At 37.8% G+C, this 25,964-nt stretch overlaps 1 protein-coding gene and 1 pseudogene across 11 annotated transcripts in view; one reads left to right on the top strand and one right to left on the bottom strand.

Annotated features, from left to right (window-relative positions):
- SENP6 (SUMO specific peptidase 6) overlaps positions 1-24,263 on the bottom strand; it is a 117,421-nt gene extending 93,158 nt beyond the window's left edge. For 4 of the 11 annotated variants that reach the window (XM_043591848.1, XM_043591849.1, XM_043591855.1 and 1 more), the window contains exons 1-2: positions 23,536-24,237; positions 769-862 (exon numbers count right to left, since the gene is read on the bottom strand). In XM_043591848.1, coding sequence (XP_043447783.1) covers positions 769-862; positions 23,536-23,587 — 146 coding nt within the window. In that variant the 5' untranslated portion in view covers positions 23,588-24,237. Of the gene's footprint in view, positions 1-768; positions 863-23,535 lie in introns of all 11 variants that reach the window. The other 7 variants (XM_043591844.1, XM_043591846.1, XM_043591854.1 and 4 more) reach the window with 5 other exon arrangements.
- On the top strand, positions 14,901-23,454 carry LOC122490222 (annotated as a pseudogene).
- Positions 24,264-25,964: the final 1,701 nt, after the last annotated feature.

Raw genomic sequence — 25,964 nt, 5'->3', positions numbered from 1 at the left:
CCAATATCTTCTGAATGACTTTTTGTGTAGAAATTTTTAAAAATACTTATAGTTTGGTAGAACTCCTTGTATATATTTATGTATCTCTGAATTTGTTCTGGCCCAGTGGAAAACCAGATCAACAAACCAAGGCACCTAATAGCAATGGTGACTTTGTAATACAAGTCTCATGATATGCAAAAGGTTGTATTAAAACTATCATTTAAATTTTACAAAGCAGTCATTCTAAGCACACTAACAAAGTGTAATAACTACTCTGTTTAACTTCTGCCTGAGTTAACATCTGTGTTTATCATTTATATAGTTTCTGCTTTCTCTGGTAGTAATGTGATCTAAGATGGATAGGGCAACTGGGAAGAAAGATACACTATAGGACTTAAACTTTCACAAAAAACTCAGGGGTCTTAATGTGGGTTCACTTACTCATGATAAACAGTAGCTTTTCAAATCAGAAATGTTATTTAAAAAAAAGAACAATTTCTTTAATTGAAAATCTTTAATGATCAATTTTTAATAAGCTTACATGTATTACATGCACATAATCATTTCAAAAGACACATAATCATTCACATGCACATAATCATTCAAAAGAGAAATGAAAAAGCAAAATTATTTAATAAAAATCTGCTTTTTCTTTCCTTGATGCTACTATAAAAGATGTTTTCTTAAGAATACCATACTCTTAAAAATACTTCCATGGAATATAAATCATTTTTCAATGAAATGTCATTCTTATAAAATATGTGACGGAAGAAAAAAAGTTCTTACTCTTTATCTGTATCTCCTTCGCTTTCGTCTCCATGATCAAAGCTCCAATTATTTTTAAAACCTCCATCTCTCTTAGATTCTGATCTAGCCAAAGCTGAAATAAAACAGAGATAAATATTCATTAACAAAGCTATTTAATATGAAATAAAATTTAGCATTTCTCAAGCTCTTTGATTAGTCTAGATGTTTTCTTAATTTTCTTGCTTTTTGAATATTTCTTATAAACATCTCATCTCCAAAATGAAAAAGAACACATTAAAATCTGTTTCTGCTAATTTACGGTTGTCCATATGCATGAGTTTGTTACCAAGAAGAAACTCAAATTGGTAAGATTTGATACAATAAAAACAGAGGCGGAGCATATGAGTATGTATAAAATATATAAAAACCAACCCTGTATGTCCATATTTGATCACTGATCAAATTACTACCTGTTACTTTGTTATTTTGTTTATAAATCATTTATGAGAACTATATCCAGACACTAGCCTTTTCTTTACTTAAGTCAATCATCTCGGCCTTTTAACAGAAGAGAAATCAATGTTTTCTGCATTGACAATATGGTGAACTCAATGTCCAGGAAAATCCTCTAGATCAGAACACCACATATACTCACGATGAGTTTTAAAATTTTAAGTGAGTGGCTAAAACCCTCTGAAACCATAAAAAACCAGAAAGTGGGAAAGAGATAAATGAGTTCTGAAGCTGGCATTTGTCTCAGAGTCAAAAACCTGATGGCCTAGATCCTGGGCTTTAAGATCAAGTTTGGGATGCCAGCAAGATGAGAGGTTAAACTGATGACCAGAAGATCTGAAGGGCAACCTTAAAATTAGGTGAACTAGGAGAAAAAAAGAAACTGAAAGAAAGTAGGAATAATTCTGATGTCTTTCCTTTGCTCTGGGCTTTTAGGTTAAACTGATGACAAAGTGTATTTATCTCATGGTTAGGGAATTCCTAACCACAAGCTCACAATTACTCAGGTTTGGGACCAGAATTTTCATAACCATAACCTACAGGACCCAGGAAAGTCTATAATTAAAACAGTCTCACAAGAGGCTGAGTATCACTAGATGTTGGAAAAATGCAAATCAAAACTATAATGAGATACTCAGTCATTAGGATAGCCATTATTTTTAAAAAACATGAAATAGTAAGTGTTGGTAAGAATGTGGAGAAACTGGAAATTCTGTGCATCGATGGTGGAAATGTAAAACAGTGCAGCCACCATGGGAAGTTCGGCAGTTCCTCAGAGTTAAACAGAATTACCCTATGTTCCAGAAATCTCATTTCTAGGTTTGTACCCAAAATAACTGGGACAGCACGGACTCTGATACTTACACACCAACATTCATAGTAGCATTAATCACATAGCCAAAGGTGAAAACAACTCAAATGTCCAGCAAAAGATGAATAAATAAATAAAATGTTCTGTGTATATATGCATATACATACATACACAGAGGAATATTATTCAGCCATAAAGGAATCAAATTCTGATACATGCTACAACATGGATGAACCCTGAAAACATTACAATGAGTTAAACAAGCTAGCCATAAAATAACATATATTGTATGACTCCACTTATATGAGGTATCAAGGATAGGCAAATTCAGAAGCAGAAAGTGCGACAGAGGTTAACACGGGTTGGAGAAGGAAAAGAATGGAGAGTTATTTTTTTAATTGGCATATGGTTTTTGTTTGGGATGATGAAAAAGTTCTGGAAATGAATGGTGGTAATGATTGTACAATATTATGAAAGTACTTAATGACAATCCAAATTGTACACTTGAAAATGGTTAAAATTGTAAATTTTGTTATGTATATTTCTGCTACAATGAAAAACCATTTTTAAAGCCCCACCCTGCAAAAAGCCTCTATGTGACTAACAGAATCAAATATAAATCCTCTCTAAAAATTTCAATACAGCCTCAAAAAGAGTTTCAAAGAATAGGAGTTCACAACCAAAATTATGAAATGGGAAGGAAGAAGTCACTATGAGCAAATCTGAAACTTCTTTACATGTATACTGGGGTTGGACAAATAATAGCGTATAATGGATGCAAGGTTTCTCCCTGTCAGAGAAAGAGGTTACAAATAAGCAACAGAAAAGAAAACCAGAATGAACTCTGTTTATTCTAATGGTACTAGAGAAAGAGATATCAGTATGAATTCATATTTGTTTGACATATATACAGATAGGTAAAAGAACAAATATAGGTATGTCTTGTAGCATGGGTTAGTATACAGAACTAAGGCTCTCTTCTCTGAGAGGTCTAAAAAGCAGTGACAGCCTAGTGGCAACAAGTACACTTACAGCCAGATCCTGATTTTTAAATATCATTCTCTAATAAACGGAGCTCAGGCTCCTAGAAGAAATGATTGATTCTAAGGATGGGGCAGGGAAAATACAAGATAAACCTGGAATATTCTGTATACTAGGAAATAAGGAGGTTCTTTTTCCAAAAAAAAAAAAAAAAAAAAAAAAGATGGGGGAATATCAAAAGGTTACAGGAGCCAAACTGAACCTCCCAATAGTTGAACAAGGGTGAAACAATTTTAGCAAAAATAAGCAACAGTATTGAATTATAACTCCCAAAAGTAAACAAATATTCACAAAGTCATACTGACATAAATGACTGAATGAATAAATAACTAAATGGGAAAAAGGGACATACTTTCCTTAAAAAAGAATTCCAAATGATATATGCACAAACTCTTTCCTATAAGAGATGAAACTTAATTCCCTTTCCCTTCAGTATAGACTGGACTTGGTAACTCACTTACAAGCATCGACTACAGAAAGGGAAAAAAGTCAATTGACAGTGATATCTGACAATCACTATCTCAGCCATAATTAAGGTTAAAATCAAAAGTGACGTCTTATTCACAGGATGTAGTATTTAATATAATGTGATGAAAATGCCACTTCAGCTCTGTGGTCTTCTTCCCAAAAACCCATAATGCCAGTTAATCATGAGAAAACATCAGATAAACTGAGAAACAGTCTACAAAATACCTGACTAGTATGCTTTTAAAAAGGAAGGAAAGATTAAGAAACTATTATAGATCAGAGGAGACTAAGGAGATGTAACGATCAAAATGCGGTATCCTGGATTGGACCTTGGAATAAGAAAAGGACATTAGTGAAATAACCAGGGAAGTGCAAATAAAGTCTGTAGTTTGGGTAATAGTATTATAGTTATGTTAATTTCCAAGTTTTTAACAAATGTACTATGATCATATAAGGTGCCAACATTAAGAAAAAATGAATAGTATATAGAAACTATGACATCTTCGAAACCTGTCTATGAATTTAAAATTATTCCCCAAAAAGAACATTAAAAAATCAAAAGTAAAATGAACCTGTTTTAAAAAAAGATGGTTAGGTGAAAGTTATGCTACCAAGACAGAAAAGGTAATTAAACTATAATGATTTCTAAGCTAATGAAGACTCATAATCGAGCAACTAGTATCCATCAACTAGGCAAAAAGGCCACGAGGCAGCGAAAAGTCAAGAAATGTTTATTATTTATGCACTAAAGGAACTAGGGTTCTAAACACACAATTCTAACACATCTAGTCATATGATTTCCCAATCCACAGATTAGAACCTCTAAATGTATAAATGAAAGAACAATCAACAGATTAGAACCTCTAAATGTATAAATAAAAGAACAATAACCTCGAGAAAGTGATTACTGCCAATAAAAAAAAATAAGTTAGAAAAAACAAACACATTTTTAAAACATAAGTTTAGGGCAACTTACAGTAGGAGCAAAACCTTAAATCCTTAAAAGTCCTGGAGAGCATTTCACATTTCAATATCCTGCTATAGCTGACGTTAGTAATAATGAGAATAGAAAATTATGTCCACTAAACTCCACTTACAAAATTAAGTGGAAGAAGAGATAAAGGTTAAGAAGAGATCCCAGTAAGTATCACAAATCAAATAAATGCATTTTTCTCCATATGCTTCACTAAAATGACAGTAAAGGAAGGAGAGGAGAAAAAGTAGAAACCCTTAAGAACAAAAAGAAAAGCAAAAAGGAGATAACAGTAAATGAGAGATGTAACTAAACTGAAAGATGAAAACGTGATGGATGGGGAGGCACTGACTTAGTTGACTAGAGAAAACACACCTAAATACCTACAAGGGCACAAATATTACCAAACTGACACAAGAAGATTTGAACACTGCTGCATCAATAAAAGAAACTGAATTATTACAAATATTTCCATAAAGAAATATTCAGGCCCAAAAGACCTCTCTAGTAATTTTTTTATACAGGTTATTTTTATTTCACAGTAAGTAATTTCATCCTATTTTTTAAGTAAACTCTACCCCCAACATGGGGCTCAATCTTACAACCCCAAGTTCAAGAGTCACATGCTCTAATGACTGAGTTAGCCAGGTGCCCCTATAGTAATTTCTTTCAAGCTTTTAAGAAAGAGCAACACATTTATTTTCCCAGAAAATAAAAGAAGGGAAAATACCCTGCACTGACTTCGCAAAGTAAGAGTATCTGGATTCCAAACCTGACAATGACACCCAAGGAAGGAAAATTACCACTCTCTCATGGAGACAAATATAAAATCCTAAATAAAGTATCAGCAAATCAAATCCAGTAATATGTAAAGAAAAATATATACTAATCGAGCAGAGTTTATTCCAAAAGAATCAACATTTAAAAATCATAAATATAGGGGCGCCTGGGTGGCGCAGTCGGTTAAGCATCCGACTTCAGCCAGGTCACGATCTCGCGGTCTGTGAGTTCGAGCCCCGCGTCAGGCTCTGGGCTGATGGCTCAGAGCCTGGAGCCTGTTTCCGATTCTGTGTCTCCCTCTCTCTCTGCCCCTCCCCTGTTCATGCTCTGTCTCTCTCTGTCCCAAAAATAAATAAACGTTGAAAAAAAAAATTTTTTTTAAATAAAAAAAAATCATAAATATAAATCACAAAACAAATACTTTGCAACAAACAGAAAACAGTAACAAATACTGTTTAGGGGCACCTGGGTGGCTCAGTCAGTTAAGTGCCTGACTCCTGATTTTGGCTCAGGTCATGATTTCACAGTTCCTGAGTTAGAGCCCAGCGTTGGGCTCTGCGCTGACAGTGTGGAGCCTGCTTGAGATTCTCTCTCTGCCTCTCCCCTGCTTGTGTGTTCTCTCTCTCCTTCTCTAAATAAACTTCTAAAAATTTCTTTAAAAATTAAAAACATAATTTTTAAAAATTTAATAAATACAGTAGACATTAATCCAACTACATCAATAATCACTCTGAACATCAATGGTTTAGGTGCACCAATCAAAAGACAGAGTTGTCAAAGTGGATCAAACAACAGACCCAACCATATGCCATCTACAAGAAACATACTTCAGACACTAAATAAACAAATGGACACATACAGATTAAAAGTAAACAGATGGGGAAAGATATACCACACTAACAATAATCAAAAGAAAGCAGGAGTAGCTATGTTTTCAGACAAAGCAGATGTAAAAGCCAGGAAAGTTATTAGACATAAAGAAGGGCATTACATAATGTTAACAGAGTCAATTTTCTTTAATTTTTTAATATTTATTTTTGAGAGAGAGAAAGCTCACCTGTGCAAGTGGGCCAGAGAGAGAAAAGGCACAGAATCTGAAGCAGGCTCCAGCTCTGAGCTGTCAGCACATAGGCCGATGAGGGGCTTGAACCCATGAACCATGAGATTATGACCTGAGCTGAAGTAGGATGCTTTACCATCTGAGCCACCCAGGCACCCCAACAGAGTCAATTTTCAATGAAGACATAACAATCCCTAATATGTATGTACCTAACAACAGTGTTAAACTATATAAGGCAGAATCTAGTAGAATTCCAAGAAGAAAACAGAAGACCTGTTATAATAATTGGAAACTGTAACATTCCTGTATTAGAAATGGACTGTGACAGTGGGCAGAAAAATCACTGAGAACAAAGTTGAACTCAATAATACCACCAACCAACTGGAGATGATGGACATCTACAGACCACTTCTTCATCCAACAACACAAAAATACACATTTTTCCCAAGCTCACATGGAACGATTACTAAGACAGACTACATTCTGAGCCATAAAACACTTTAACAAATTTACAGAAACAGAAATCACACGTCTGCTCTGAGATCACAACAGGATTAAACTAGAAATCTGTAAGTGAAAGGCTAGAAATCAACAAATGGAAAATTCCAAAATACGTGGAAGATTAAAACACCTCTAAATAACAAATGGATCAATGAAGAAACTTCAAAATAAATTTAAAAATATTTTGAACTAAATAAAAATGAAAGCACAACTTACCAAATTTGAGAGATATAGTGAAAGCAGTATACACAGGGAAATTTATAGCACTGAAAGCATGTATAAAGAAATATCTCAACTACATCACCTAAGCTTCTATCTTAGGAAGCTAGAAAAAGAGCAGTTCAAAACTGAAGCATAAGAAAAGAAATAATACAAATGAGGGCATAAATCAATGAAACTGAATAGGGAATCAATCAAAAAAAAAAATCAACAAAACCAAAATCTGGTTCTTTAAAGACTAATATAATCCATAAGCTGCCAGCCAGGCTAATTAAAAAGAGGGAAGACAGGGGCGCCTGAGTGGCGCAGTCGGTTAAGCGTCCGACTTCAACCAGGTCACGATCTCGCGGTCCGTGAGTTCGAGCCCCGCGTCAGGCTCTGGGCTGATGGCTCAGAGCCTGGAGCCTGTTTCCGATTCTGTGTCTGCCTCTCTCTCTGCCCCTCCCCCGTTCATGCTCTGTCTCTCTCTGTCCCAAAAATAAATAAACGTTGAAAAAAAAAAAATTAAAAAAAAAAAAAAAGAGGGAAGACATAGGGATACCTGGGTGGTTCACTCAGTTAAGCATCCAACTCTTAGTTTCAGCTCAGTTGATCATCTCATGGTTCTCTGACAGCATGGAGCCTGCTTGGGATTTTCTTTCCCCCTCCTCTCAAAATAAATAAACTTAAAAAAAAAAAAAGGCGGGGGGGAGGGAAGACACAAATTACTAGTATCATAAATGAAAAAGGAACATCACTACAGATCTCATAGATATTAAAAGAATAAAGGAATAGTATTAACTCCACATCCAAACTTAATAACCCAGATGAAATGGACCACTTCCTTGAAAGATACAAGCTGCCAAAACTCACACAAAAAGAAACAAATGATCTACATAAGTCTCTATCAAAGAAACGTAATCAATAATTACTTTCCAAAACAGAAAACACCACGCCCAGACGGGTTCACTAGTGAATTCTACCAAATATTTATGGAAGAAATTGTATTAATTCTCTATTATCTCTTTCAGAAGATAGAAGCATTCTATGAGACCAACAGCACCCTAGCATCAAACCAGATAGAGACATTTACTAACAAATTGAATCCAGCAATGTGTAAGAATTATGCACCATGACCAAATGGGATTTGTCCCAGCTTTGCTGGACTGGTTCATCATTCAAAAAGTAATGTAATCCATTTCATCAATAGGCTGAAAAAGAAAAGTCATACAATCCTATCGATAGAGGCAGAAAAAGCACTTGATGAAATTCAACTCCTATTCATGATTTTTAAAACTCAGTAAACGAGGAATACGGAGGAACTCCCTAAACTTAATAAAGAGCATCTACAAAAATCTACAGCCAACATCATACATAATGGTGAGAAACTGAAGCTTTTCCACTGAGATCAGGTACAAGGGAGGAATGACCTCTCATCATTCCTTTTCAATAATGCACTGGAAATTTTGCTAATTCAATAAAACAAGAGAAGGAAAAAAGAGAGCTATAGATTGGGAAAGAAGAAATAAAACTTTGTTCAGAGATGATATTTCCACATAAAATCCAAAATAATCCATCAAAAAAAATGCAACTAAGAAGCAATTATACTGTCTGAAGAATATAAGATTAATACAAAAAGGTCAATTGCTTTCAAATATACCAATAATAAAAAAGTGGAGTTTGAAATTAAAAGCACAATACCACTTACATTAGCATGCCCCAAAATATAATACTTAGCTGTAAAGCTAACAAAATATGTACAAGAGCTATAAGGAAAACTACAAAACTCCAATAAATGTAATCAAAGTAGAACTAAATATCATGGATAGCACGACTCAATATTGTCAAGTTACCAATTCTTCCCAACATTATCTACAGATTTAATGCAATTGCAATAAAAATCTCAGCAAGTTATTTTGTAGATAGTGAGAAGCAGATTATAAATTTATGTGGAGAGGCTAAAGACCCAGAATAGCCAACACAGTATTTACGAAGAACAAATCTGGAAGACTAACACCACCCAACTTTGAGTCTTACTATAAAACTACAGTAATCAAGTCAGTGTGGTGTTGGCAAACGAATAGACAAATCAGTAGAAAAGAACAGAGAACCCAGAACAGACCCATGTGAACATAATTAGTTGATCTTTGACAAAGGAACAAATGCAATACAACGTAAGAAAAGTTAGTCTATTCAAAAAAATGGTGCTGAAACAACTGGACATCCACATGCAACAAAATGACTCTAGACACAAACCTCACATCCTTCAAAAAAATTAATTCAAAATGGATTGCAATGGAAAACTATAAAACTCCTACAACGTAACATAAGAGAAAACTTAAATAACCTTGAGTATGACAATGACTTTTTAGATACAACACCCAAGGCACAATCCATGAAAGAATTAATAAGCTGGACTTGATTAAAATTAGGCACTTCTGCTATGCAAAAGACAACATCAAGAAAATGAGAAGACAAACCAGGCTGGGAGAAAATATTTGCAAAACACACATCTGATAAAGGATTGTATCCAAAATATACAAAATACTCTTAAAGTCATTAAAAAGAAAACAAATTTAAAAATGGGCCAAGGAGCACCTGGATGGCTCAGTCAGTTAAGCGGCTAAATTCGTCTCAGGTCATGACCTTGTGGTTCGTGAGTTCAAGCCAAGTATTGGGCTCTCTGCTGTCAGCACGGAGCCCACTTCAGATCCTCTGTCCCTCTCTCTCTCTCTCTCTCTCTCTCTCTCTCTCTCTCTCTGCCCCTCCTGCTTGTTAAAAAAGGAGGAGGAGGAGGGGGGAGAAGGGGGAGGAGGAGAAAAATGGGCCAAAAGAGGGGAGGAGGGTTGCAGGACAGGCAAAATGGGTGAAGGGGAGTAGATACAGGTCTTCTATTGTGGAATGAATAAATCACAGGAATAAAAGGCACAGCACAGGGAATACAGTCAATAGTACCATAGGAGCATTGTATGGGGACAGACGGTAGCTATACTTGTGGTGAGCATAACAGATTTGTGGAATCACTATGTTATGCACCTGAAACTAATGTAACACCGTGTGTCAACTATTCTACAATTTTTTTTAAAAGGAAGGGGCCTTGGATATCTCAGCTGGTTGAGCATCCAACTCTTGAAATCAGCTCAGGTTGTGAGATCAAGCCCCATGTCAGGCTCTGCCCTGAGCATGGAGACTGCTTAAGATACTCTCTCTCTCTCCCTCTCTCTCTGTCCTTCCCCCCACTTGCACGCATGCATGCTCTCTCTCCAAAATAAACAAATAAACATTAAAGGGGCGGGGCAAAGACCTTAACAGACACCTCACGAAAGAAGATAGAGATGACAAATAAGCGCATGAAAAGATGCTCCACATCATCGGTCATCAGGGATATGCAAATTAAAACAATGAGAAACACTCCCATTAAAATAGCTAAAATCTGGAATACTGACAACATCAACTGCCGGTAAGGATGTACAAAAAGAATTCTCACTCATTGCTAGTGGGAACACAAAATGGTACGGTTTGGGATTTCTTACAAAACTACACATACTGTTACCATACAGCAAATGCACTCCTTGGTATTTAACTTGGTATTTAAGGAGTTAAAAACTTACATCCACACTAACATCTACACACAAATGTTTATAGCAGTTTTATTTTAACTGCCAAAACTTGGAAACAACTAAGGTGTCCTTCAGTAGGTGAATGGATAAATTATGGTGCATTCAGAAAATGGAATATTATTTCCCTAAGAAGGAATGAGCTATCAAGCCATGAAAAAACATGAAGAAAACTTAAATGCATAACTACATACTATATGATTTCAACTATATGACATTCTGAAGAAGGCAAAACTATGGGGACAGTAAGAAGATCAGTACTTGCCAAGAGTATTTTGGGGGAGGCAGGTTTAAAGAATGAATAGGTGGAGCACTGAATTTTATGGCACTGAAAATACTCCATATGATATTATGATGATGGATACATGTCATTATACATCTCTCCAAACTCACAAATTATATACAACAGCAAGAGTGAATTACACTATATATATGAACTTTGGGTGATTATGCTGTGCCAATGTAGGTTTATCAATCGTAACAAATATACCACTCTGTTGGGAGATATTGATATGGGTGGAGGCTATGCACATGTGGGAGTAGAAGGTACATGGGAAATCTGTGTACCTTCCTCTCAACTTTGCTGTGAACCTAAAACTGCTCTTAAAAAAAAGTCTTTAAAAAAATAAATAAGTAAATACTTTGCACGGTTAGGGAAAAAAAAAAGCCTGTTTTGGTTTTTTTTCCAATTTCACTGAGATGTAATTGTCATATAACACTGTATAAATTCAAGGTGTACACCATAATAACTTGAATTACATATATTGTGAAATGATCACCACAATAAGTTCAGTTAACATCCAACACTTAATAGAGATAAAAAACATAAAGTTATTTTCCTGGTGATGACAACTCATCACATAAGAGAACTCATGAGAACTTTTTTCTTGTGATGATCTACTGTCAACAACTTAAAAAAAAAATACCATACAGATGTTAACTAGAGTCATCATTTTGTACATTAAATCCTCAGTACTGGAAGTTTGTACCTTTTAACCACCTTCTCTAAGTCCCCAACCCTCACCTCACTTCCTGCCTCAATAACCACAAATCTGTTTAAGATTCCACATATAAGTGAAATCATACAGTATTTGTCTTTCTCTGACTTCTCTCACTTAATATAATGCCCTCAAGGTTCATACATGTTGTCTCAAATTGCCAATGTCCTTGATTTTTATGGCTGAGTAATATTCCACAGTATATAAGTATGTATATGACTATATCTTTATCCATTCCTGGTCAACGGATTTTAGGCTTTTTAAATGTCATGGCTATTATAAATAATGCTGTGAACATCTGGGTGCAGCTATCTTTTTGGTACTTTTTTCTTAAGTTTTTACATAGTGTAATATTAATTTCACTTGTATAATATAGTGATTCCACACTTCCATACAACACCTGGTGCTCATCACAAGTGTACTCCTTAATCCCCATCACCTATTTCACCCATCCCTCCATCCATCTCCCCCCTGACATTGTTTCCTTCAATATATTCCCAGAAGTGGAATGATGAATGATGTTGAACACCTTTTCATGTACCTGTTGGCATCTGTATGTCTTCTTTGGAAAAATGTCTATTCAAGCACTTTGTCCATTTTTAATTGGATTATTTGGGGGTTTTGGTAATGAGTTGTAGGAGTTCTTTCTATATTTTAGATATTAATCCCTTATAATATAAGACTTACAAATACTTAATAGAGTCTTTAAAATACTTTTTCAGTATAAAGAAAACATAATATATACACTATAAATAGACTTCCAAATTCTGTTAACCCAGCCTGTATACCTGACTGGCATTCTCCTGCTGCCATAAAACTAATAAAACAAAAAAGTTATAATACAAAGGACCAATAAGACCAAAGGATTTCTTACATCACGAAAAGCACAAGCCATTGGGAAAAAAAACAACAAATGACTACATTACATTAAAAAATTCTGTTCAAGGGTCTCCTGGGTGGTTCACTCTGTTAAGTGTCTAACTCCTGATTCCGGCTCCAGTCATGATCACACGGTTTGTGAGATCAAGTCCCCTATCGGGTTCTGCGCTGACAGCATGGAGTCTGCTTGGGAGCGCTCTCTACCCCCTTCTCTCTCTGCCCCTCCCCTATTTGCATGCACGCTGCCTTTCAAAATAAATAAAAAATAGAAATAAAAAATTCTGTTCACAAAATTATTCATTAAAAAATAAGTAATAATTTCATAAGATGTGTGTTTAATCCATAAATTCAGCGAAAGTTTTTTATCCAGAGTATATAATATAGAACTCCAAAATTCCAAGAGAATGCCTATTTTAGGCAGAAGATATGAATGAATTAAGAACAGAAACACATACACACAAAAACAAAAGCACAAAAAGAAACTCATAGTATATTTTGTTTACTTTACTCAAGAGCCCGAAGCTCACAGAACAGGGATTAGCTCCAGCTTGGCACTCAATATTTTTTGTTCAATGAACAAGGAGTATTTTTTTTTAATTTTTAATGTTTATTTTTGAAAGAAGGAGAAAGAGAGAGAAAGAGTGTGTGCTAGCGGGCGAGGGGCACAGATAGAGGGAGACAGAGACTTGGAGGCAGACTCCCTGCTATCAGCGCAAAGCCTGACCTAAGGCTGTAACTCATGAACCATGAGATCATGAGCCAAAGTCAGATGCTCAATGGACTGAGCCATCCAAGCACCCAGGAATATATATGTTTTTTAATGAGCAATAAAGATACTCAATCTCACTACAGACCAGAATATTATAAATTAAAACCACCATCTGATAACCCCATCAGACTGGCAAAAACTAAAACATCAAACATTATGAAGTGGGTGATGATGTGTATAACTGGAAAATTTAAAAACTGTTAATCAAACCACTCTGGAGACCAATTTGACAATATCTACATAAAGCTGGAACTGTACATGACCCAATGATTCCATCGCTTAAGGGATACACTAGATCAGGTGTCAGTGAAGTATGGCCCAGCTAAATATGGACTACTGCCCGTTTTTATGAGACCTAAAAGCTAAGATGGCTTTAACATTTTTAAATGGTTGAAGGGAAAAAAAAAAAAATCAAAACAATGTTTCGTAACACATAAAAATTATAAAAAAATTCAAATTTGAGTATCCATCATGTTTTACTGGCACACAGCCACATTTGTTTACTTATGTCTCATCTATGACTGCCTTCTTACTAAAATAGCAGCATTGAGTAATTGGAACAGAGAGTGTTCAGACTGCAAAGTGTAAAAACATTTACTATCTGGCCCTTTAAACAGAAAGTTTGCTGACCTCTGCCCTACAGAAACACACACACACACACACACACACACACACACACAGGCAGCGCGCACAAGGAAATGTACTTTTAGAAGATTTCATAGTAGCAATATGAAACATATGAAGGTATACATAGTAGCAATGTATATAATAATAAAAAGGTGGCTACAACCTAAACTTCTACAAATGGGAATGTATAAATAAACTGTAGTATATCCATACTATGAGATACTAATTGACAATGAAAATGGAAGTTCTTATCAATATTAATCCCTCAAACAATGCTGTAAGAATGATAAGCAAGTTGCGGAAAAATACAGAACATAACTCATATTCTAAAACATGCAAGATAATTTACACGTGCGCACGCACATGTGGGTGCGCGCGCACACACAGACACAGACACACACACACACACACACACACACACAGTTTAGAGATACATACATAAAGAGGAAAGTACAAAGAAATGCATGGGAAAGATAACTACCAAATTAAGAATGGTAGTTACCCCTGGAGGTAGGAGGATGCAAAAACGATAGGGTTTACCCCAGCTTCAACTATACTGGTAATGTTTTCTTTCGGCTAGTAAGCAGAACATGAGTTTTTGCTATACTATTCTTCATATTTCACATAGATATAAAATATTTCCTAATAACTTTTAAACTATCACCATAACGTTTTACAATAATGAAAAATAGGATAATTTTTTTAAACTTGAAACTTCTGCAACTGACAAATGTAAAAGCAGTAAAATATAAAGAGGAATTAAATGTCAATGTCAGAAAATCTCAATAAAGCAATTTCAGGTGGCTCTGTAGCACTATCGCCCCAGTCTTTCTTGAGAACTTGTCAGGATCCTCCAAAGACAGTTCTATTGGAGCTCCAAGCACCATGTTACAGGTACCCTGCTGAAGAGACCAGGTGAAGAGGCCTTTACACTACATGGAAAGAGAAGGGTCCACCTTTCCACATCTACTAGAGTCAAGACATTTGAATGAAGCCATCTTGGAACCTCCAGACCAGGGACATATGTTATGTAAGGAATAATCACCCAGCTGAGGTGACTTTCTCAAATCCTTAATCTATAAAGCCTTTGTACTTTTGAACAGAAAACAGACCAATAGATTATCCAAAACTATCTCAAAATGAAGTCTAAATATATTATATTCTTGGGAGTGATATTAAATTAGATTTCTCAGGAGTCACCAAAACCACATACTCTTTGCATCGGGATGGAGCTACTACTGCTCAGTACTCTTTATCTACTTCTTTGTTCCATTCAGTGGATTTCTACGGACCTTTTGGCAGGATGCCAGCATACAGTTAGTTCTGTCCAAGGTCTTTATCAGGCAGCTGTTTGGTGCTACTGGTGTTTCTGGAAGCTCCTTGATCTTCTTTAGAACAGAAATATCAAGCAGTGGTATCTTATCCCAAAGTAATACAGGTGGTTCTATCTTTACAAGATAGAAAAAATTCAGTTATCTCAAGCTGATGCACACAAAGTTCTAAAGTCAGGAAACGAACAACTCAGAAATGACTGTAAGAGACAAACAGCGCCAAAGAAAGGTGAGAAGATCATCAGAGTAAGAGAGGAATTCAGTATCCAGGGAGATGGACCAATGACATTTTAATTCTGAACATGAAATGCATAATTCAACAAGGAAAAAACTGACAGAAAAATTAGACGGTAAACGTGAGAAACAGGCAAAGCTTGTAAATGGTGAAGACAAAGGAGACTCAAGAGTTGGTACTCAAACTGGGAAGGAAATGCTGATGAAGACTCCCAGACTTAATCGCTAGTGTGACAAAACTAAATCATTCTTTGATAAAATCTCCTATGATATTATAGAATGGAGACCAACCTAGGCTGAAGAAAGATCAAATGCCAAAATATTTGGAATCCCACTTCATCCAAACAGTGGTCATAGGAGTTATAGAGGCAGAGTCAACAGAGGTCATGATGGTGAAGAGGTAGTATCTTCACCATGTTTTCACAATTTAGTGGCAGATTCATATATAGGAGGTAGTGGGGTAGAAAGCTTGCAGATTTTTGAATGAGGAAAGACAACAAAGTTATTACATAGTCTACAAACAGGTCTCAGGGAATTTCTAGCTCTTCATTAGATTGCCATTTGGTTTCAATCTTTGCAAAAAATGAAGAAGTGAATTTACTATATGCTGGACACACACACTGGCTTTTTTTGTTGTTGTTCTCCCTACTCTATTTCAAAGACTATAATGCAGTTAATATGAGAGGGGGGGAAAAAACCATACTAAAAAGCAAACATGAAATGTATTTGAAGTAGCCAAAAACCTCCAAAAGCAAGATCAGAATATGGTTTGTTGTATTGCTACTCAAGCTTGTAGCTTCAGATGTCCTCAAGGTAATTGTTGTTAACCTGCGACAAGGCAGAATGCCTAAACGTCTCTATGTGACCCCAATGACTGTACCAATTTTAGCAATGAAAGTCCTGTATCCTCAGGAGAAAGGGGTCCTAATTTTTGGTGATGGATGCAGAAAATTATGTAAAGTACAAAACCTAAGATAATTCAAAGAATAGGGCTAAAGAAAAACCATTTGTAATATCAAACAGATACTGCATAGATTATCTACCTTCCATACTTGTTGTCTTTTTTTTTTTTTTAAGCTGATGTTGGCAATCATAATTTGCGGTTCATAATAACAGATTACCATCCATTGTTGCATCATTCCAAGCAATAGGACTTTAAGTATACAAGTTAAGTGGGTTATAATCATGATCATTAATAGTCTGCTGTCCTTGACTTTGTATATTAACTGTTGTGTTTTGTACGGAGATAGTGTTTAATTTTTAATACCATAAATAGTGTGACCATGTTTTCTAAGAGTTCAGGTAATGAAAATGAAAAAGACTACAATAACAACTCCAGCATGACCCAAACATCACCAAGTGAAAGAAAAAAAGGAAAGAAAAATTTCTAACATTCTTCCTCTTTTCTTACTTATGCTTACCTGGATTCAGAAATTCTTGAATCAGTCCCTGATCAAAGAGAAGTCAAACCAATGACTGTTTATTTTGCTCTTTATACCTGTGAAACAAATTACAAATTGTGTGGCCTACTTTGTTCCATCTTCTGTAGCTTCCAACTGCCAAGAAATTAGATACTTTTGGATCTCGTAAGAACTGTCATTTTCAAGTTTAAGCAATATTTTGTTTGGCTTTGTGAAAAGAATTAAAAAATATATACATACCAGGTAAATGGGAGAAGAAAGGTGGCTGTATAAAGATGGTTGCAAATTCTTTGCCACTCTTGGCACTGAATGGTGGTCTACTTCCCTCCCCTTGAATCTGGGTTGATTCTGTGACATTTTTTGCCAATAGATGTGGCAGAAGTGACTGGGAAATTCCTGAAATTAAGCCTTAAGAGATCTGTGGCTCTTGTTCTTGTCCTCTTAGAGTGCCGCTTTTTCAATAACTGATAATTCCCCATAATTCCCTATTATTTTTCCTTCTCTTGTCTAGACCCCTCTCAAAGGGAAAGTAGGAAAGAGGAAGAGTGGGGAAGCAAAGGGATAAGGAAAGGAGGGAAGGAAGAGCGAAGGAAATGCTGAAGGAAGTTACGATTATATATGTCAGGTGCCAAGCTCCAGTTCTGATTTTCCCACCAACTTGTTCTAGATCATATAACCCCTCTACAACTCTTGATTTCCTCAAATACTCAACATAGTTTTGTAATGGCAACAGAAACAATCAACTTATGGAAATGTAGACATGTAGACTATATAATTCCATTTCCTCCTTCCTCTCTGACTATAATATCAAGAACAATCTGCTAATGGGTGCCAGGTGGGCTCAGTCGGTAGCACATGCAACTCTTGATCTCAGAGTTGTTTGAGCCCCACGATGGGTGTAGAGATTACTTACTAGATAATAATAATAAAATAAATAAAATCCAAAAACAACAAGCTAATACCTAGAAAAAGGTAGTAAGTGAAAGAAAAGTAAAAACTAGAATTCAAATAAAAACAAAGGCAATATGAAAGAGAAGGAAAGCAAGAAAAGGAAGTTCTTTTTCTCTGACTACTAAGAAAATCAATATAGCAATACCAAGTAACACATAGTGCTCAGGATTATATGCCCAGAATTGTTCTATTAAACATATTAACATATTTAATGTTCATGGAAAGTTTATGAGGTAACTTCAGTTACCATTCTTGGTTCACAGATATGAAAACACAAAAGTGGTGAGCCAAATGTTGAACCCTGGCAATCCAGCTTCTGAGTTCACACTCTCATTACATTTCTAATGATAATACCTTTTATGAAATCAACTCAACTGGGATAAAACCAGGAAATAAGCACACTTAAGTAAGGAGTAAATAAGTAATGATACTGTGATGCAGTTTCTAAGAGTAGTCCTATCAACAGAAAAAGAAACAGGGCTAAATGGATAACTTTGTGGTGTGTTCCACTTAGCAGGTGGAAACTAAAGACCTTGCTCATATTCATGGAATGCCAATCATTTAGAAGAAATTGTGCTTTAGTTCAAGAGATCCTATGAAGTATTTATTTACAGTTCTCGGTAAAACTGACAAACTGATTGGGTTCTGAATTACACTTATATGTAAAATAAAAGTATGGTTAAGGGAAAATAGAAAACATTTTTCATTTGGAGATTTAATACATTTTGCTGGTATAGAGGGCAAAAGAGCAATAATTCAGCATCAGGCTTTTCAAGCTAGTGGTCAAAGTCCACAAAAGGAGTTGGACCCAAAGTAAAAAGGGAAACAAAGTAGTTACGTAGGTATATGTGTGTTTGTACACAAAAGGTAAGGCCAGGAAAAATGGGAGTAAATAATGGTGAAGCAATTAGTTGGTAAGAAAAAGGAAAAAAAAAAAGGGAGAAAAAAGCTCTATTTGAGTAAGTGTAGTATAAAAAAAAAAGGAACAAATGAGAGAGAAAGTAGATTTGTTAAAGGTTCCACAGGGGAGATAAAGGGGGGGAGGGGGAGGGGGAGGGGGAGGAGGAGAGGAAGAGGAAGAAGAAGAAGAGGAGGAGGAAGAGGAAGAGGAAGAAGAAGAAGAAGAAGAAAGTGAGGGAGGGATGGAGGGGGGGAGGGGGAGGAGGAGGTGGAGAAGGAGGAGGAAGGAGAGGAGGAGGAAGGAGAGGAGGAGGAAGGAGAGGAGGAGGAAGAAACAAGAACAAGCTAGTTACCATCACCTTTGCCCTAAATTGATCTTGCTGATAATCTTTTGCTCTTCTCTAAAGCGTCCTTTTCCATGTGGTAGCCAATGACCTTTCTGGGAACAAATCTGATAATGTTAACTCCAGTTTCATCTTGTACCACTCTCCTTGCCAGTACCACACTATCCTTTTAGTTCCCTAAACATGTCATGCTTTCTCTATTTTATTTCCTCAGCTTGGAAATCCTTCCCACCTTTCCTTCTCCTACTCATCCTTCAAAATGCCCTAATTAAATCAAATTCTTGTTATTATGAATAATTTATTTTGTTGTACCTGACAGCTGTAACTTTACATTTACAAGTGTGTTTATGTGACCATCAACTCTCCTCACTAAACTGGAAACTCCATGGAGAAATCACTTCTTTTTCCCCTTCAACACTGTGCCTCTCTCAGCATAGTACCTACAACACTGCAGTTGTCCAATAAATACCTGGTGAATGAATGAAGGAAAAGAGAATCCTGCCATGCTATTATCACAAGTAGAAAAGGGTATAAAACAACCTTAAGTTAATAGAAGAGAAAGAAACAGAGAGAAAAAAGAGTTCAATACAAGTTGGGTCCTAATTAAATCTTAGTAATTTCAGTGCGATACTATACTAAAAAATTAAGTACAATAGTAGCCAGTAGGTCTCCTTTTTTCTAATAAAGTCAGAAAAGGAAATAGAATTAACATTTTACTTCATTATAAGGAAATAAAACAGGCTTGTTAGTCTAGAGGTATGATTCTTGCTTTGGAAATAAAACATAATTTAGAACATGATTGACAAATAAGCATCTCAAACTTAATTCAACCAAAGCAGAACCATTAACTTCTCATTCCTCTACTACCAGTCTCCTCCATTTCAGTAAATGGAATTAACTCCCAAAACCTCCAACCAAAACCCTGGGGGTCATCTATGATCCCTCCCATTCTCTGATCCTCAATATACAATTTACCAAGAAGCCCTGTAAGCTTCTACATCCAAACATATCTTCAATCTACCCACTCTTCCCCAATCTCCAATGCTACCATTCTAATCCAAGATCCTCTTTTGGTTTTACTGAAGTAGAATTAATATACAATGTTATATTAGTTTCAGGTGTGCAACATATTGATTTAACAATTCTGTACATTACTCAATGCTCACCACTACAAATGTAGTCACCATCTGTTACCATAAAACATTATTACAGTAATACTGGCTATATTCCCTATGCTCTACTTTTCACTTCTGTGGGTTATTTTATAATCTAAGTTTGTACCTCTTAACACCCTTTATCTATTCTAACCCCTCTATTTTAGACTACTCCAATATTCTAACTCATGTCCCTGCTTTTACTATTCCTCTACTCTAATTCATTCTACCCAAAGTGATTTTTTTTTCAACGTTTATTTTTATTTTTGGGACAGAGAGAGACAGAGCATGAACGGGGGAGGGGCAGAGAGAGAGGGAGACACAGAATCGGAAACAGGCTCCAGGCTCTGAGCCATTAGCCCAGAGCCCGACGCGGGGCTCGAACTCACGGACCGCGAGATCGTGACCTGGCTGAAGTCGGACGCTTAACCGACTGTGCCACCCAGGCGCCCCCCAAAGTGATTTTTTAAAAAGATAAATCATATCATGACACTCCTTAGCCCCAAACTCTTCAATGACTTCCCACTTCTTACAATAAAATAAAAATTCGTCTTGAATATTAGATCTGCTGCCTCCCTTTCTTATCATTCTCTCCTTTGCTTGCTACATTTCAGCCATAATGACCTCCTTTTTGTTTCAAAAATGGAACCATACAGCATCTCAAAACTTCACAGGCATCATCTTCTCTGCCATACTCTGAAGTGTCCTATAGTTAACATGTTACCTTAATTAAGGTGTCACCTCCTCGAGAGGAGTTTACTGATTTTAATATTATGTAAAATAGCTTTTCCACTCCTTTATTGCTCTGTATATTCCTGTCTTTATCATACTGCTACCACCTTGTTTATTTCATTAACAACAAATTGTTCCAAGAGTAAGAAATACAATGGTGAAAAAACAAAGTCACTATTTTCACGGAGCTTATAGTTTAGTAAGATTGAAAAACAAATTTATCAAGTGATAAGTGTTATGAAAAATAAAACAGAATAAGGGAATACCATGGGTTTGTATGTGTGGCAGCGGGACATTTTATGTAGGTCGTCAGGTCTGAGTAGACATGAACAAAGTGAAAAAGGGAACTTTATGAAAACATGGAGTAAAATTATTCTAGGGGCTTCTGGGTGGCTCAGTCGGTTAAGTGTCCAATTTCAGGTCAGGTCATGATCTTACAGTTGTGGGTTCAAGCCCTGAGTCAAGCTCTGTGCTGACTGTTCAGAGCCTGGAGCCTGCTTCGGATTCTGTCTCTCTCTCTGACCCTCCCCTGCTCGCACTCTGCCTCTCTCTCCCACTCAAAAATAAACAAACGTTAAATTTTTTTAAATTATTCTAAATGGATTTTTACTTATTTATTAATGCAGTACAATACATGAAAACCAGATATGAGAAACTGAAATCCTTGATTTCCCTTATGCTCATATTCTAAACAAGTTACCATTTGCTTTCCTTATGAGAATGTTGAAGACAAGGTGAAACTCAAAATTATTATAACTGTACATTCCTAGACCCTTAAGTTAGAGCCAACTAAGAGCGATAGCTTGAAATTCACAATCAGCCCAATATTTGTTGGCTGTATTTATGCTCTTTCCATCCTTCCTATGTTCATCTAGTTAGAACTTAAACTGAACCAGAAGCCTATAGAAGTCCAAAAGTTACCTAAGTACAAAAATATAATCAATCATCTGCATACTGAATGTTCTAAGTAAGCATCAGTAACAGTAAGACATCTTTGGAGGTTCCAATAGCAAAACAAAAAATAACAGCACACAACACCACCTGTAACACAAGTTGCACCACTCTCGGCCTCTAATAGATATCTATTCTGCCCAAACAAGAATGGAGGTAAAACAGAGGTAATATGAAATGAACCCAGAAAGAAGCTTTCCACATCTTCCCACCAGGAATCCCATACAAAACTCCCATCACTTTTAAATAAAGGCTGGCTTGCATAGCCACGTAAGTGTTTCTTTTGTTTTTGTTTTTGTTTTTTTTTTTGCTTTGCTATACTCAAGGAAGAATTAAGAAAATTAAGATCTCTTTCCCTATCCACCTCTATTAGGCCCTATTTGTTCAGAGTAATATTGAGGACCTACTGTAGTCCAGGCACTGTTCCAGGTGCTGTTAATAAAACCATAAACAAGGCAATACCTATCCCTCTACACCCTCTTACAGAATACCTACACCACAGTTAAGATATATTTTCTTAATTGAGAAATGTTTCTAATCAATTATTTTTTTTAAAGATTGCTTATCTTGTATATGAAAATCAACTTTGTGAAAGTATCCAGCTAATCCTTTTTAACAATCACTGCACAGTAAGCTCATTTTTCTAAACATGTTTATAAACAATTTATATTTAATTTGGGATAAACACTGAACCCATACTCAAATTGAGCAATGCAAACACTCAAGTTCCTGGTCCACAGTCACAACGGATTTATCAGTATTTGAGAGTCCGTATTTATATGGGCAAGGAACCAATATTGTTACCCATTACCACCATTCCCAACAATAACATGCAGCTTTTCTTAAGACTTAGTCCACCTACAACAAATGTTTGGCTTTAAAAATGGAACCACCCAAACTTTGTCTATTAGCTTTGGTGACCGTCCCCAAATTGACATTGTGAATCTCGTTCTACATTTTCAGATAAATTATGTTATAAAATATCTTTAGCAAAACATTTCGTAAGAACATCAGACATGGCCAGACTTAATCTGAATACTGGATGCAAAAGGAAGCCCGAAGCTCTGCGAAACAGAAAGAGCAGAGAGCGTACATGAAACATACCCAAGTAAAACTACCTCTCCCCTCCCTACTTAGGATTGGCCCCCAATTTCACCCAACCTTAGCAATCTGAAACTTTCCATCAACACCAAACAAGATGCGACTGCCATCCGCTCTCCTCTTTAGGCCACCACCAAAAAATTTAAAATGTCAAAGACTTAACGCGTGCACTCTCAAGGGACACCCACCAACTCCAGCTCGCAGCGGTATCCACCCGCGCCCCCTCGGCCATGTCCGCCCCCAGCCAAGCTCCTCGCACCGGCGGACTCGAACCCAGCGCGCTCGCAGCACATTCCCTCCCAGCCATCGCCCGGGCAGCTCCCGCCCCCCCCAGTACCTCTGCCGCCCCCAAGCCCACCCTGTGCGAGTAACTGAATATCCGGAGACCAGGAGGGCCACACTTGCCTGTATTTCCCCCACCCTACCCCCTGCAAGGGCAGAAATAGGTGTACCTTCCAGAAAAGTAATCTCCCCTGCGCTGCCGCCGCTCTTGCCAGCCGCCATCTTCCTCCTCCCACGCCGCCTCCTTCTTAATCCATGGCCCACACCACCGCCGCGCTTGCCGGGATGAGGGGCCGCGCCGCAGGAGGGTAGCCGCCGCAGGGTTGCGGGCCTAGAACTCGGCCGTCAGGGGGGCGGCGCTCCCACGGCCAGATGGGCCTACACAAAAGCAGGCCAGGCGCTCCCGGGCCTATCCGCGGGCTGGCGGGTGGCAAGGCCCGCGGCCTGGACTTCTCCTCAGGCCCCTCCGGGGGAACGCGAGCGGCGGCGACGGCGACGGCGCTTCCCGGGCCCGGTTCCTCTCGGCCCACGACTCCCCATCCACCGCCTACCCAGGCCGCCTGAGACGCTTTCCCCAGCCGCGGGACCCAGGAAGAGAGGCTGAAGGCGAGCACACAAACACACCTCCCTTCGTCCCGGGCCGTAAAATGGCCGCAGCCGCCGCGCCGGGGCGGCGAGGTCTCGGCGACCGTCAGGCGCCCCCAGGCCCTTCGCTCCCTCTGCCGCCGCCGCCGCCGCTACGGCCGTCCGCCCACCCCGCCCAGGCGTGAATGCATCAGCGGAGGCCTTTGCGACTGTCCATGTGGACAGGGGTGGGTCTCCTCTGCCACCGCCTCGCGTCCGTCGCCACAGCAGCTCCAGCCGCCGCCGCTGCCGCTCCTCCCCCACGGGCGCTGGAGCTGCCGCCCGGCTCCCGCCCCCACCGCGACGCCGCCGCCCCCAGCGCCGCTCCCCCTCAGGAGCCCGGGCTCGGCTCGCGGGCAGAACGGTCTGCGGCGCCGCACGGAACACCGACTTGAGGCTCCAGACGCCGTGGCTCTCGGTGGAGCGGGCCCTGCGCGGCGCCGACTCGGCCTGGACGCGTTTCGTCCAAAAAAAGCCTCGACCGCCGAGGGCCCCATGGCAGAGCTGGTGTGTGAGCGCGTCTAAGCCAGGCTGGTGACGAGCTTGGGTTCTGTGGCAGCACAGTTGCCTAAGAAAATGTTAGAAGTTCCTTTCTTTGACCAGGCCTTAGAATTGAAACCATAGTCAACTGAAGAGCGTAGGTAGAGTGAAGTAGGGCAACCACATGTGAAGAAAATGATTTGTGGTCTTCATTTTTAAAAGAAGCTTTCAAAATAATTTGTCAAGGAAGAGTCTACAGTACATTTTGGATGACAGTGTACAAAAAAAAAAAAAAAAAAAAAATCCTGTCATACGTGCCTGAGACTTCAAAACCCATACCCTGCCTTACAAATCAGGTCTTCTAATTAATTGCAGGTTATTATATCATGTTTATTTTTTCTTTTCCTTTTTTCTTTGGCTTTTTACAATTATAAAAGTAAGGCATTCATTAACGAAAATCTGGAATACAGGAAAGGGAAGCGATGCCTGGCTCCACCACCAAAACTCAATTCTGTTAGGTGTGTAGTCCTCTAAGCGAACATTTTTCTTAAATCCCTCATGATTCCTCTTTAAAAAACGAAAACTTCTGCTATGTATCATTGAAAATCCAACAGCCACTAAATTGATGCAGACAAGGTATGATTAAAGTGCAGTCTTTGAGGAATGAACTGCTCTAATTAGTTTGTCCTGTTAGCCAAGGCATAGGCAGAAAATCTTTCCCTTTAAAACTTCTTTTAAAACCTTATCCTAACATGAATAACCTTTCCTGATTTAGTGTAAGTAACATAATGAGTATAATTTATTATAATTTGTTGCTTGAGGATGTTGAATGATCCAGTTGTGATGCTCTATGACATAGTCTGTGCCAGTGACAGTATAATACTGAGGTGTGTACATAACAGGCAGATGTGGGTGACTGGACTCATTTGTACAGACTCCAAAATACAGTTTTAAAAAATAATCTCTCGTTTAAAAATAGATGCATACTGGCTTCGAAAATGGAAAAAGGTGTGGGAAGTCAAGGAATGTGGGTGGCCTCTGGAAGCCAGCTTTCAGAAAAGGCAAGGAAATGGATTCTGGTAGAGCTTCCAGAAAGCAAAGCCAACACCTTGATTTTAACTCAGTGAGACAGAACGTCCGGACCACTGACCTTACAGAACTGTAAGATAATAAATTTTTGCCAAGTTGCTAACTTAGTGGTCCTTTGTTGCAGCAGCCGCAGAAAACTAATATACATGGAATGGGAAACAAGGTGGAGTTACATAAAAGACGTCTTTTGAGCAGCCTGAGGTAGGATCTTTAAGACAAAGTCCATTGTTTTGTGTTACGAATTTCAGCTAATGTCTATGGGAACACATAATTCCAACTTTAAAAATGTGGCATCAAAGTCACCTGGAAAGGCTTGTTAAAACAGGTTGCTCTACCCCACCTCTAGAGTTTCTGATTCAGCGGGTCTGGAGTGCACCTGAAAATTTGCATTTTTAATAAGTTCCCA

Source organism: Prionailurus bengalensis, chromosome B2 (genome assembly GCF_016509475.1).
Source record: "Prionailurus bengalensis isolate Pbe53 chromosome B2, Fcat_Pben_1.1_paternal_pri, whole genome shotgun sequence".
Lineage (NCBI taxonomy): Eukaryota > Metazoa > Chordata > Mammalia > Carnivora > Felidae > Prionailurus > Prionailurus bengalensis.
The sequence above is the reverse complement of the archived record's forward strand: the minus strand, read 5'-3'. Positions and strand labels throughout refer to the sequence as shown.